This window comes from Cuculus canorus, chromosome 4 (assembly GCF_017976375.1).
Source record: "Cuculus canorus isolate bCucCan1 chromosome 4, bCucCan1.pri, whole genome shotgun sequence".
Lineage (NCBI taxonomy): Eukaryota > Metazoa > Chordata > Aves > Cuculiformes > Cuculidae > Cuculus > Cuculus canorus.
The window spans coordinates 24,795,967-24,811,708 of record NC_071404.1 but is presented as its reverse complement, the minus strand read 5'-3'; the positions used below and the strand labels follow the sequence as shown (position 1 = coordinate 24,811,708).

General features: G+C 37.3%; 1 protein-coding gene across 7 annotated transcripts in view; it reads right to left on the bottom strand.

Annotated features, from left to right (window-relative positions):
* The window catches only part of TBC1D1 (TBC1 domain family member 1), a 104,018-nt gene that overhangs the window by 33,104 nt on the left and 55,172 nt on the right, over positions 1–15,742 (bottom strand). For 4 of the 7 annotated variants that reach the window (XM_054065447.1, XM_054065449.1, XM_054065446.1 and 1 more), the window contains 8 exons: positions 15,617–15,721; positions 14,871–15,003; positions 13,379–13,470; positions 10,233–10,343; positions 7,523–7,651; positions 5,530–5,616; positions 3,753–4,042; positions 1,996–2,136 (listed from right to left, as the gene is read on the bottom strand). In XM_054065447.1, the coding sequence (XP_053921422.1) occupies positions 1,996–2,136; positions 3,753–4,042; positions 5,530–5,616; positions 7,523–7,651; positions 10,233–10,343; positions 13,379–13,470; positions 14,871–15,003; positions 15,617–15,721 (1,088 nt within the window). The remainder of the gene's footprint in view (positions 1–1,995; positions 2,137–3,752; positions 4,043–5,529; positions 5,617–7,522; positions 7,652–10,232; positions 10,344–13,378; positions 13,471–14,870; positions 15,004–15,616; positions 15,722–15,742) is intronic. The other 3 variants (XM_054065448.1, XM_054065450.1, XM_009566583.2) reach the window with 3 other exon arrangements.

The following is a 15,742-nucleotide window of genomic DNA, read 5'->3' as shown; positions in this document are numbered from 1 at the left end:
TCTTGAAGGAAACCAAAGTCAAAACTGAAACTGCTAACAAAGTACTACTATGAAATAAATATTTGTTTGGGCAAACTATAGTGTCCCAATCTAATAAAGTTATTAATCTTTGCTATATCCCAAGGTTTTTAGTGCATGTTTCAAGTAAATTCCTTTAATCTAATGAGAACTGATGCCAACTTTATCATCACACATTTACCTAAATGTTCATTTCAATGGTTGACTAAGTTTGGGGGAAAAGGTTAGGAAAAGTTCAAACTGATAACCATTGTGCTGGCAAATGTAAAAGACTTTGGCAAAAAGCATAGAGCATTATCTTGTAGAGCATTATCACGGTTTTATCCAGAGAAACCTGGAACTTTTAAGCTAAAAGCTGAGCCTTCCAACTGATCATTTAGGATTGTGGCTCTATTTACGCAACAGACAGGAGCACTGATCAAATTGCATCAACAGTCTTCAAGACAACATAATTTTGCTTTTTCTTTCCAATTAACAAGCCCTCAACATACTGAGAAGAACAGAAGGAAGTGAGAGCAACTCTGATAAGGAGAAGTTTCTGCATTAAATGAAAACACAGAAAATTACTTGGCTGGTGATACTAGAAGGATTTTTCTCAGAAGAGTATGCAAAAAAATATGTAAATAGGAGAATTTACCCCTGAGAAACTACGTTTAAGAAAGAACTGCTTCTGATAAATCATAATGATATATCTGGATGGCATTTAGTGCTGTCTCCTGAAGATATGAATTGGATAGGGAGATGCTCTTGGATAATCACTAGTATGAAGTAAAGCTATTCTTTATAGCTGGTATTGAGCACGAAGAAGATAAGGCTGTAGCATGGTGTGCCCTGCAAACAAGTTCCACTTACAAGTGGAAAAGAAGGAGAAGTTTCTACTCTATGTGCCAAATCGTTACCAAACCTAATTGAAAAATCTACTTTTGAGAATTTAACCTTCAGGATTCGAATAACTCTTATTAAAATGAACATTTAAGAAGACACTGTAGACTTACATTCCCTTCCCTGAGCTATACCATACTTCTGAGGCGAAGCTAAATTAAGAGAGGTACTAGTTAGTACTCAGCAAATACAATTGAAGGAACTGGTGAAAAAAGCCTTAACCAATAAAAATTGCTTGCCAATGGCCAGTGGCTGTTGACAGTGCTTCCAAGGACATTTGCTTTCATCAGCCTTTCGAGCCAAAATACGCAATTTTAGCTCAAGGGATTAAGAAAGGATTTCATGTTTAAGATTTTTAGAAAGCTACTTGTTTCAGGTTCTCAGGGAAATGATGGGCTAATGTCTTCTTCTCATTGTTCTAAACATGTATTTTGTCCTAAGAAAGGAGGCACAGAAAAGTATCATTTGACATTCCTGCAAGTAACCAAGACAGACAGATGAGCTGGTGGGTTGGGTTTTTTGGTTGGTTGGTTGATTGGTTTGGGGGAGAATAAGGGGAGTGATTTTTTTTTTTTTTTCCAATTATGGCTTTGGGTTGTTTGTGGTTTGTTTTTTTCTTTTTATTGGTGCTCTACAGTCCTGCTATTTCTTGCCCCATTTAGTTAAGTAGTCAGTTTGTCTTTAATGTAAAACACAAAATAATATTAATATGTTTCTGTGTTACCATGAACAGTTCAGAACAGAACTGAATGATTCAGGAAGGACAGAGTGAGCCAGATCACAAGTTCTTGGCAACTTATCCCTCACAATTTAAGCAGTGCTGCTGTCTGCTGCATAACAGCAAGTTGCTTTGGAGCAACTGGCTCTGAAGAGTCCCATGTCTGTGCATCTGAATGAATTCTATTTATTAAAAGAAAATTATATAAGTAGAAGCTCTAACTTCAGCAGTGGATCTGTTAAAGAGTTCCCTCTCCCATAAAAATCTACCACCTTCAGTCTGTATTAAATTATTCTAATTATTTACACTACAGAGCTTCATATTTATGACATGGTAAAACAAACACTACTCCAAACTATGTACAGGTGGTAGCTCACCTCTTTTGTGCAAAATGCCCACTTTGTTCTCCACTTGAATTATGCCTCAGATATTTAAAAAAGTTGGGCGAAGAGGCTGAGGGATTAAGACGAGCTAGAGTAGGAGAGCGCACAAGTTGACCAGAAGAACTTTTAGATTCGCTGACAGGTACATCCAAGTGGTATAGTGAGATTCCAACCAGAACGACGGAGTTGAGGAAGCACAAAGAACAAAACACGGTAAGAGAGGAAAGGAGAGGGAGAAAGAGAAAAAAAAAAGTGAAATCCCTTCTCTAATCTTTGAAAAGGACCTGGCATATACAAATGAGCCATTTTCTGAGTTCTTCACGGTTGATGTAGCTGAAGTAGCTGTAAGAGGCTGAACACTTTAACCCAAACAGCAAAATCCAAAATACATACTTACAGTCTTCAGCAATGCATTTCAGTGTATGACTAAATTTATACTCAATAAAACCTGTCACTGATTGTCCCCTTTCTTCTACCTCATACATGCCTTCCCTTGATTTCTACAATAAAGTCAGGCATATGATCAACAGTTCTAATGGATAAGAAGTGAAGTGCTACACGAAGAACTGAATTTATTTATGCTTTGGAAACAATTTATGAATTGAGGTAACCTCTTCAAAAACACTCATATAACACGCAGGATTTGTTAAACATCTATCATTCCAGTGATTTCTGAGAACTTTAAGTATACTTTTCTCCAAAGATTTCAATTTCTCCTGGTTTTGTACATTTCCTATGAAAGAGAAGCAGCAGTGATTTCTTTTTGGTTTGAATTATGTGAGCGAGCAGGGACATAAGAAATAACCAAGGAAATGAAAAATATACTTAATTTCTAGCTGCATTCTTATAGTAAGATAAGAACTGATTGAACAAGCAACTACAAGCATCAAGGTAACTCTCATGAAGATAACAGACCAACAAGTCCTAAACCACACTACGAAAACATTCTACTATTTTAGAATTAGAAAGGTTCAAGGAAGGGACAAAAAGGCAGCCCAGGTTATGTTTCCTTTCAAATACTATCATTCTCCTTTTTAAACTCTCATTGCCTATTCCAGGCACATTTGTTTACTGCCCTGCCTCCTACAGGGAAAACTGAGCTAGAACACATGTAGATTTCCTACTGCCTAACTTGTGTAAATGAACAGTTTTGGCAGCAAACCAGAAGCTTACAGACAGAAATGTTTCCATAGTAATTGGAAAAAGCCACATAGAGAGAAGAGAGAAAACTGCCAAGAAGTTAAGAAAAGACTTTAGAAATGTGGAGGCAGGCTTTTGAAGGAGGATAGCTTAAAGAATACTAGCATTGAAACAAGCAGTAGCTTGTTTTTGAGAGTAAAATCTGCTTAGGCTCATTGAAAAGTTAGACAGGAGCCTCACTTCTATCAACAACTAGGCAAATTATGTTACTTCTGTGTTTTGAGTTACACATGAACTCACCAACTAGTAAGGCTTTCAGCATCACAAGTACTACCGGATTTTTCACTATACATATATAAGAAGTAGCATTTATTGATACTGCTCGCAGATCAAAACAACAAAAAATAAAGAATATACATGTTATGCTTTCTGTCCCCCGTGGAGTACACAGGGCTAAAAGTGTTTTTAAGGAGAATACCTATAAACCTCCAAAGAGTGACACACTGCTGCGATACATTTCTTATCCATTAAGAGGACATATCTGGTACACAATCATCGTACCTAAATATGCCCTCAACAAATGAAATCATAGCCTGATTTTAATGTCTTACTTTATTTTATGAGGAGTCTCTGTGCTCACTGAGTGATACCTCATAAGTTTCCTCTGGGGAACAGATGGTGATGTTTCAACAGGTACCAGAGATTCCTGGCTTTCTGTTGGCAAATGACTCAGTGTGTTTGCTCGCCTCCGAAAGCTTTGCTGAGGTAATGTAACAGACTGCTCAATAGAGGAATCATCTGTTTCACTGGAGAGATCACCCAATGATCCACTGCTCTTGACAACATTTTCTGCCGGAGGTGTAGGAAGTTTGTCTTTCTCCTTTTCACACAACAGTAGTTCCTAGCAAGTGCAAAAAATAAGGTTATCAGTACGTGGATTTAAAAGCCAATCTTTGAGGTGGCAGTCCCATGCCATTATTCACATCCTACAGATACCTGCTTCAAACTTCAGACATTTTTATTATGATAGCTCAAAGAAAGAATCTTTGATGTTTATTTCTTTGTTATTAATTGTTTCAGTCAACAAATCCAGTCTAAATCTTATGGAAAATAAATAATTTTGAGAGTAATAGTATTTTACAGTATATTAACTGCAGTTCAGAAGAAATGGGTAAGAACAGAACACGTGGGCCATGTTTGTGTAATACCAGCAGCAATTAAAAAGGTGGCATTTCAGAGTACTATATATTTAGCATCCATCCAACCATATAGTATTCCTCCTGTTCATCTGAAGATTTACACAAGACTTTACTCCTATGGCTAGACACCTGTTTCAGTCCAAAACCACGCATTTTTCTTCATTCCTCACCTCACATGTTTCCTGCAGTGTCAGACATGCTTTCAAAAACATAAATAGGAAGAGCCAACTCTTGACTAGGTGACTGTACTAGAGAAGAATCAATAGCTGTATCCAAATCTGCAGAGTGCTAGGCTTCCTCCTGGGAAGATGACTGGCTTCTTTAATGCTGTCTGTTTGTACTGTTTTATTAAGACTAAAAGCTTTCTAATCATGCAAAGGGGGAAATTACTCCACCTCTTGATTTAGTTTTATGTTTCTTATGAATGCAATCCTGCATACATACAAAATATGATTACATACCATACGGCATTTCTAATTTAAATGGAGCCCATATTTCAGTGCCTTTTTTAACGGCAAAGGGAACAGAATGAAAGGCCTGAAAACAACTTGAAACTTCCACAGAACAGAAACATAGATTTACTGTGAGTCCCACCTTGTCAAAAAGTATGGAAATCTCCAGTGAAACCATAGATAACAGCATCCTACACGTCACCATTGTACTGACATATGACTGCTATTTCTTAGTCTGAATCTCTGTTACCAGAGTAAACTGGAAAATTACTTTTCAAGTTGTCCCTTAGAGGACTCACACATATTCTAATATGCTACATATATTAAAAAATTATTTGGGTAAACAACTTGAAAATATCAAAAAAATTAAATATTGCTTTAAGCGGGTACTGCAGCCCTATCATCGTCAGATGGACTTAGCACAGGAATAAAGACACACCCTATGTATAGGCAAGTAGCAGCAAGAATCTTACAGGTAGGAAGAAAAGAACAGATCTAGCTGCCCCCTACACTGAGACAGTTTTTATCATACTGTTTGGCTGTTCTGGGATTTATTTCTCCTCACATACAACCCGTTACCTTGCCTACTCCCCAAAAATAGTTCAAACAAAATGCAAGACGTTAAAATAGAACAATTATTGTAGCAGTTGGTAACTATATTTCACATCTGACTAGTTGTTTCAGGGAATATTACCTGAAGTTTCTAAACACGAACATTCACTCCATACTTAACTTACTTTACTTGTGTTGCTTAATGTACTGGATGTGGAGTTGTCAAAATCCTCAGCACCAGAACTGTCCAGTGGACCTTTGGCTTTACTGCTCTGTAGAAATAAAGCACACTAGCAGTTAACGTTATACACATAATTGTGTACTGCACCCACATACTGTAACTACAGTTAAACTATTTCTGTACTCAAAAAAAGGAAATTTTAACGCTAAGTGCTTCTTACCAAGACAGAGAGAAACAAAAAGGTCATCCTTACAAAGGACTTAAAACCATATCAATTTAATACACAGCAAAACAATTTCCAGTAGTATAATTTCAATGCCTACGAATCAGAAAACAAATATTTTTGCATCAACTGTTCAAGAATATTTTGTATAATCTGTTCAAGTTACATTTGTATGTAATCAAGGGAAATGTCAAGAAACCTACTGATGGATTCCTTTATGCTAACACAACTACGGATCCTGTATCTTCCTAAGCTTAAATGGTATGTTTCTTTTCTTATACTCTGAAGCTAAGGCTTATGTTCTCTTTGAAATGCCATTTCAGGCAAAATATGAAGTGTTATCATTATTCGCAGTAATGACTACTCTCTTCTTGAAGCTCAACAAAATGTTTTACCTCACATCTGATAAAAATCAAGAATTTACATCAAAACCGATATGATACTGAAGATGCAGACTGCATACAGCTGTGCTTGTGTGAAGTTAGCTTATGTCAATCAGGACAAAATGACAAAAATCAGAACAGTAACTATAGTTAGTGTACCAACACTAATGTTACGTTTCACATCCCAAACACACTCACAGCAAGATTTTTATGGAGTGAACTCTAGACTAACGTTGAATGGGAAGTAATGAGAGGAGATACCAATTAAAAACTTCTCTGTATGCATAATTGTAAGAGAGAGAACATGTGTTTGCCACCATTTATTCCAGGGGAACAGGTTACATACTATGTCTAAAATAAGCTCTGAAAGCCCAGTTTCACCACAACAAGTTGCAAATGTATGAGCCAATAAGCTGTGCTAGATCTTACTTCAATTTAACTGCTGCTGATGAGAAACAAGTACGTCCAATTTTTGTTCCTTAATATGTTGTTTGGCATTCTGTTGTAACTTTGACTCTTTTTTTTTTTTTTTTTTTTAAAAAAAAAAAAAGGAGAAGGTCTGATTTTTTAACCCAGAAGTCTTTCCAACTCTCCTATTATTTTCCACAGACTCTTCACATGAGGTGTAAAACAAAGAACATTTGAATGAGAAGACACTTTATAGGTTTTGTGGTGCTTAAACTGGACATCTGACTTGTTTCCTTAACCACTGCTGTGTATTTCCAGCAGATATTTTCAGCTACGTGTTCATGATAAATATTTTCCCAACATGTTTTCTCGGGGAATCGCCATTACATAGGAGCTCAAGTTTATCCCAGTAATAGGTACTGCGAGAGACTTTTTACAAAGTTTACCTGATGTAACACTGCATAAGTGCCTTCATATTCTCATTGTCTTCTGAAGTTCTTCACACTCCTCACTTTCAAATAATCTCTACCATTTAAAAGTTCTGATTTCCCCCTTATTCATCAGGTCTAATAGATACTATCTCATTAGGAATACCTAGTCAGTTCCCTAATCATTTCCTTCTACATGAAGGGAAGCAAACAATTATAATTACTTTTAAAATTTTCTAAATCCCAAAAAGAAATAAAACAAAAATTGCTTTACATAAGTTATCAGCTCAACTTCACATTAATTTTTCACAGTGCCTATATAAAGTACTTTCTATCTAGCAATAAAATCACTTCTTCCAAGACTTCATTTTCTCTCTACCAAAGCCTTGCTTTCTCTTGTCTCCTTCTAATACGTACACTCAAATACTTTTGTCACTGTGCTCTTGTTAACCACTTGGTTACAACCTGGAAGGATAACAGTTATGACTTTTCTATCATTGAAATAAATAAAACAATGAAATTATGTTGAGAAGTGATAAACATGAAGATACTTACACGTGATAAAATACTTTCAAATGATTCTGTCAGGGATCTTTTTGCTTTGTTCTTTAACATGTCTAATCTGAATCTTGGAGCACTGCTGGGCACCTCATTTACAGCATTCTCAGCAGGGGGCTGTGAAGTCTGCAAGTGTTTAAAAATGTGAATGAGAAATACTCAAAAGTATGAACAGAATCCCAACAGTGAAGACTTCTGTAACTCAAATTGGTAATTTCTTCCGGTGTCCTCGGCTTTTCGTGCCTTTATCTCTACTGACACTTATATACAAGATTAACAAACTATCCTAACCTAAGAACAGGAAATCTATGGAAGGAAACACGTTGAATGTAGTCACACGCTTCAGAAGGATTGCTATTTTGATAGAGATTTATGGCTGTGTTGACAAATTTTCTTTAATGACAAAGTAGAATTGTACAAATTCTAAATATTTAAGTGTAGGAGATTAAATCCATGAAATCTCTACTTTTCTTCAGCCAAGAAATTAATCAACACCGATGAAACTCATAATAAAAAAGAATCCTCAAGTGTCTCCATTATATTAAAATGGGTCTTCCCAAGGGCCAGATGGATAACAATGTAACTCTTCTATATATTTCACCAGTAGAAACACTTCCATGTTAAAGCTACCAATCTGTTGAGAGTGTTGCTTTTTAAAATAAATATTTCAGTCCATTTTTAGTGCTTGTGAAGACTACTGGAGCAAATACAAAAATTACTCTACTATGCAAATACTACCATCCAAACCCAGCGCCTGCAGCAGAAACCAGAGTAGGTTTCAGTGTTATTTTTGGGGGTCCATCTTGAGGCTGCCAGGCCCTGTAGTCCTCTCTACCTGGCCCTACTTGCAGAGATCTGAATGCTTGATCTACTTAACTATTAATATGTGGGCAGCTGAACAGTATATTATCACTGTCACCAAATAGTCCTGGCTAGATATACTTTTAAAGCATCCTATTTCCTGTGTGACAAATTTACAGGTTTCTGTCTTTTTACCTTCACTCAACTTATCCTCAAAGGGCAAACCAGATGCTGCCTGCATAAGAATGTATTTCTTATGAAAAGATGCTTACTTAGAAGGCCAATTTGGATAAATAGGATCCATGTACTAGTATCACATTTCATTTTTTCACTCCTCTGATTTAAATATTTAAAAAAAAAAAAAGAGTGATGAAAATTACAGAAGTGAATACCTATGCAGCAGAAAAGAAGGGAACAGGGACATCAGGATGTCATAGGTTAATGATTACTGAGACAAATAACACCGCCAGAGTACATGTTCAAAGGTATCTGCTATTACACAGCTCTATAGATAAATTAGCATAACTTTTTATATTTACTCTGATAAGCCAAATGGTGGACTGAGAGCAAGTTAACTGTGTTTTTAGACTATTGGCGTCTTTGCAAATGTCAGATTAACCAATTTTGTTTCCAGCAACTAAGGAAACAGACTACAGCAGGTCTCAGGAATTTTCAAATCATGTTGAAGAAACACTAAGATATTACTGTGTTTTTTAAATCCATATTTCTAAGGCATTCATGACTGACAAATATTTGATAAATCAGATGGCATTAGACCAAATAAAAATATTTCAGTTACAATGATCAAAGACCTCAGGCAATGTTTCTTCCTGTCATGCCATAACTACAATGTTCTTAAGAACATTTCTGGTGGGATATCCAACACAAGAAATCAAAAAACGAAACCTGCAAAGTTTTCTTCCTGCATTCTTGGGGAGGTCAAATAATTAGCCAGTAAGCCATAAAAGGAGAAGAGATTAATTAAGTATACAAATAGGAAATGAAGACTTGCTATTTCTTCCATTTCTTCAGGGGTATAATTACTCTCCATATACTTATTTGCTAGTTTGTATCACAAATGGCCAACCACATTCACCACAATGGAATTATTGGCCAAGGGCCAGCCAAGATTTTTAAAAGGGTCAAATAATTGGAACCAAGTTTTTCCAGAGAATTGGTGCTGCATCTTCTATGAATACTGACCACCTTGAGGTGTCTCAAGTTAATCACAAAGGAAGGCATCCAACATCATTAATGACTTTCGAAAAAGTCTTAACTGTGATGTATAAATAGCCAGTTAAACAGCACTGATGTCACCTGACGCAGCACAAAAGGCAGCTCAGCTCTTTGGAAATGAATGGATGACAGTCCCTGCTGCTGTGTCTGCAGCAATCCTCCTCAGCTACTGCTCCCTGAGGCCACTTAAAATGGTGGTTTGCACATAAGATCATTTCCAGCTGTTGACTAAATGCAATAGTCTTTATCAAGGATCAAAACCAATGTGTTGTCAGGACACTGACTCACATAGACAGCAGGATGGCAAATGCCATAGTTGGGCTGAGAGCAATTACAAATTCATTATATGATCTCTCACACACATTGAATTTTCATTGTAGTGAGAACAACCAACCAATCAACCTAGTGGCCTACCTTGTTTGCATCAGGCCTTGTCTTAGGCCTGAAATCACACTGTACTAGGTATCTCAAAATCTGAGATACGCCTGTTCTGGTGCATGACAATAGCCTATGAATCATAAGCAAAATACATGTTCACTGCTGCCTATAGTTTGAAGTCCCAAAATGCCAATGATAGAAATTTGTCTTTAGAAAGATAGAATATTGGAATGGAAGATTTTTTTTTGCCCTGGATCCTCCTTATATGAACTAAAATTGAACAATTACTGACCTGTTTTGCTTCTCCAGCATGAACATGGTCCTTCTGTTTCTCTTCATACATGTTTCTCAAAATAGACATAACCAACTCATTCTCTTTCTGATCACTTCTTGGTCTAAATTTCTTTAATTGAAAACATCACAAACACAGTAATTATACATTTGTATAACTGTCAGCAAATATTTACTCTTTTCACTTTCTCACTGCCGATACATCGTTAATGTAAGAATGAGTTTAACATGGTTAATGCTACCACTCCAGTCCACCAGAGGACACCAGTATCCCAGGCAAAGCAGCACCACAGTAAGAAAAACACTTCACTTCACTTCATTCATGATAGAATTTACATGAAAGATAAATGACAACTGTAAAGGTATCGAATTACCACGAGCAAACAAAGACTTAAAAAAATATTATTGCCAATTTGCTTTTGATATAAAGAAAACCACAACACTGTAGTTCAGAGTTTGTAGCACACATGAAGCTGTCTTTCACTTACGATGTACAACCCTTCTTATAGAAAACCTTTTAATTGGATATTTCATTTTTGGGAAAACAACAGAGGTATTCTAAAAATTAGTGCACAAGGTAAACATATTTCTCTCTGCCACATTCTATTTAGATCTGCATTATTGTAACAGAATACGTTGGCTGGGTACTCAGCCTCATGAGCCAAAAGACAGGGAGGGAGAGAAGAACAAAGCTTCCATGATCCAAGAGGAAATGATTAAAGACCCGCTTGGCCAATTAGACATTCACAAATCTACTGGGCCGGATGGGATCCAGCCAAGGGCATTAAGGGAGCTAGCAGAAGTGCTTGCCAAACCCCCTTCCATCATCTACCAGCAGTCTTGGCCGACTGGGTAAGTTCCACTTGACCCCAGGCTGGCAGATGTCACATCCATTCACAAAAAAGGCTGGACAGAGGATCTGGGAAACTACAGACCTGTCAGTCTGAGAAACTGGTCATCTTGAGTGCTATCACACAGCACACACAAGACAACTGGGTGATCAGGCCCGGTCAGCATGGGTTTATGAAGGGCAGGTCCTGCCAAACTAACCTGATAGCCTTTGATGACAAGGTGACCCACTTAATGGACGAAGGAAAGGCTGTGGATGTAGTGTACTTGGACTTCAGTAAAGCCTTTCACACCATTTCTTACAGTATTCTACTTCAGGAAACTGGCTTCCACTGGCCTGGGCAGGTGCACCCTCTGCTGGGTAAAAAACTGCTGGACGGCCGGGACCAAAGAGTCTTGGTAAACAGAGTTAAATCCAGCTGGAGGCTGGTCACAAGTGGTGTCCCCCAGGGCTTAGTACTGGATCCAGTTCTGTTCAATATCTTTACCAATGACCTGGACGAGGGAATTGAATGTACCCTTAGTAAGTTCGCAGATGACAGTAAGCTGGAAGGAAATGTAGATCTGCTGGAGGGTAGGAAAGCTCTACAAAGGGATCAGAAGAGGATGAACGCATGACCAACGGGATGAAGCTTAACAAGGCTAAGTGCCGAGTCCTGCATTTGGGACACAACACCACCATGCAGCACTACTGGCTTGGGGAAGAGTGGCTGGAAAGCTGCCTGGCAGAGAAGGACCTGGGGGTGTTGGTCAACAGCCAACTGAACATGAGCCAGCAGTGTGCCCAGGTTGCCAAGAAGGCCAATAACATCTTGGCTTGTACCAGAAACAGTGTGGCCAGCAGGCCCAGGGAAGTGATTCTGCCCCTGTACTCAGCACTGGTGAGGCCACACCTCAAATCCTGTGTTTTGGACCCCTCACTACAAAAAAAGGACATTGAGGTCCTGGAGCGTGCCCAGAGAAAAGCCAAGAAAACTGGTAAAGGGGCTGGAGAACAAGTCTTATGAGGAGTGGCTGAGGGAACTGGGGTTGTTTAGCCAAGAGAAAAAGAGGCTGAGGGGAGACCTTATCACTGTCTACAACTACCCGAAAGGAGGTTGTAGTCAGGTGGGTGTTGGTCTCCTCAGCCAAGTGGTAGGTGACAGGATGAGAAGCAATGGCTTCAAGCTGCACCAGGGGAGGTTCAGATTGGAGTTGATGATCTCAAAGGTCTTTTCCAACCTAGGGATTCTATAAAACAATTTATTATAGAATTTATTTGCAGAAACCTAACTTTTGGAAAGCATATGCTGTTTTAAGCCTATTGATGAAATGCAGAGGACAGTATGAATTAGCTAATGCCAGAATAGTATGTTGGATTAATAAAAATGTCCTTAAGAAAGGCAGTTATCAAAAAATGCAACCCATGGTTACAGCATATGGAGCTGTAAGAATGCAACAACTAAAATTCTGGGCATCCAACTCAGATAATCAGCTGAACAAGATAGGCAGGAGAGACGTACTTTACCCTTGGTTTTACCAAGTTAATAGTTTGCAAACTCTCACCAGAAGCAATTAACCGTTTTCTGTGACTGCTAGAAGCTTCAGACCGTTAAAATGTGTGCAGAATACAAAAAGCCAGCAGTGCCAGCTAGCTGCTGTACACTGAGAAATTACTCAGCTCATTTAATTGCTCTCACAGAGTAACTTCCAAATTTGGTACTGGATGATAAACTGCCACATGGGAACACACAAAGAGACTGAAGTGATTCAAGAGGAAGGAAACATTATTCTTTAAGTCTGAAATTTCCTAATCTTCAGTACTGTCACAAGCCCAGTGACAGTTCATATGATATTCATCATCTGCCTTAAATCTAATTATGCTTTCATCTGTGCTAAAATGGACGTCATTCAGAAGACAAAGTTAAATTCTTTTAGTTAGTTTGGCAAGTATTAAGACCTAGGATAAGAGTTACACTAATTTGTTTTGGTTAAAGTAACAGTTGAATGTTCTCACAATACAAGGTACTGCCTCCACCTACAAAAACATGTGTGGAGTTTTAGTCAGTGAGAAGTCAAAATTTTCAGGAAAACAAGTAGTATTAGGGAAGAGGAATAAGTAAAATAAGCCATTTTCATCCAAAGACAAGTTTTTAACAATTCTAATGATACTGAAATTAAAACACAAGGTGATTAACACTCTATTCAATAAAGATAATGAAAAATTCACCAGAAAATTAAAATAACTTTGGTGCTTTACACTAATGTTAACAAAAAACATCAATTGCTTTAATATCTTGAAGGAAACAAAAAGCATACCTTAACCTCTTCAAAAACAGAGGCCTGCTCCTGGGTATCTAGAGTAGTTAGATGCTTTTGCAGTTCTAGTTTAGTCTTAGAAGGGTGTAACCCTACCAGGAGGAACAAAAAAGAGAAAATCAAAGTCAAGTTTGTCACAATTCATCAATCACAGAAATATGCACACAATTTAAGCCAAAGCTTGTCAGTTATTTGAGCTGACCCACTGCACTGATTTCATAACAGAATATTAGAAAGAACTCTAGGTTAATTTAAAGCTACTACTGAACTCATATCTTTAAAATGAGGGACATGAACTCTGCAACGAGGAGATTTACTGAGCACAGAGCAGATTATATTCTTAGCTGAAGATTCCATTATCACACAAGATAAAATAAACTCACAATCTACTGCATTTTAGCAGACTACTTTGTTAGTATTTTATGCAGTACTGCTTGGACTTTGCTTGTGGTATAAATACAATTTCCACTGATTTTCTCCAATTTGTATGCCTTGGCCTCTTCTGAAAAACAGTAAATTTATTGCATGTTAGTGAAGTTCTTGCTTTGCCTCTTGCTGAAAACATTTTCTGATGGTCTAAAGCAGACTACCCTCTCATTCAGATTATTTTTTTCTTTCCCCTATTTTCCGTGAGAAAACAGCAAACCATCAACAGTATTTTTTAGTTCAATTTCTGATCACAGCATTTCTCCTTCAGAAACAAATAGTATGGTTAACCAGATGGCATGATTAAAGGCATTAAAATCATTTGCCTTTAAGAAGTTTCTCAAAAATCATAGCTAGCTGAAGACCAAAATAGAGCGAAAAGTAGTTTTGGAAGCTCTCCAATTTCATCAAATTAATGCTAGATAGGTTTTAGTCCAAAAAGCTACTGTCACGTGTTCTGACAAGCCGCTGTTGCCCTTTATTCACCCCAGACATTGCTCAAATAAATGAAACCTAAATTCCCTGAAATTTGCTGGAATTCAGGGAATTCTTTGTTTGTCTTGAACTTATTCTCTGGGCAACAACTATAATTCTAATTTCTGCATTTTCATGAAGGAGCATAGACCAACACCACAAACACATGTATGAAAAGCTCACTGTTTGGTTCATGTGTAGTGGTAGTGTAATGCCAATATCTAAGTGGATTCAATAGGACAGTAGGTCATATCTATTGCAACATATATTCTTGAGAAAATTCGTATCTACAATCTCGTGCTTTAAATGGCTAATAGAGCCAAGCTAGGTGCAACTCAGTAATATTTAGACTCCTAATTTGTTTTCAAAACTTCCAACTAAAATACAATAAAGAAGCTTAACTTTTGCTAGAAAATTCTTAACACTTAACAGATAACTTCACATTGCAGACTTCTTAGTAAAAAGACTAGCTTTCAACCCTCCATCCCAAGTCTCAAGGCTCTTTTTAATCATTAGAACTTCACATGTAAGATTGTCCCTCAATAAAATTGTTAAAAAGAAAAATCCAACCAGGAAGATTTTTAAACCCCACCTTCTATCTTTTCACAGAGTTTATGCAAGCTTTGCACAGGACATCCCGCACAGAGCTGGGGTTGTGCCTTGGAAGTCTGTTGAACAGCAGCTACAGTGAAAGCCTGTTTCAAAGTCATCATGATTTCATCAACCTAAAGAGAAGAGAGTGTAAAAGAACACAATTTCAGTCCTCCACTTCCTTACACAAATGCCACAGTCTTTTAGAATGATACTGCTGTTAGTTTGGGCATGTGCTTAGGATTAAAAAGAAAAGCTGTTTCCATGCCATTTCTGTGTACAAACACCAGCAAACCAAAACTCATTGTGAAATTGTATCTCTTCCAGGCTACCAAACTTTCTTACTGTGCTCTAATAAAAGACACTACCTCTATTTAGAAACCTTTTCTTGTCTGATTAAAAAGTTTACTGCAATTGTGACACACTGGCCTGACCCAGAACTTAGTGATGTAGTCTTGATTTTCCTAACAGATACACTACAAATAAACCTCTTCCAAAAAAGAGGCACACAGTCTAACTTAATTTGTGCAATGAAAGGAAATTTTATTAGATTTTAAAGAGTATTTTAATTTCTGTTTTCAAAACAAATAAAAAATTCCTTCACAGACTGCTACGTTATTTATATTTTTGAAATAAATATACTTTTAAGTGGAGGAGGATTTGAAGACATTCAGCAAAATATAGAGCACGGAGAAACAGAAGACTTTCAGGGCCTAATATTACATTAGGCTCTTTTCTTTCACTTACCAGTGCTTCATCTGTACATTGAAACACGTAGCAAACAAAGTGGAAGCCTCCATTTTCTGAAGACTCTCTGCAAATGAATCCGAAGTGATCCACATGTCTAATTCCCTAGCACAAAACAACAGTAAC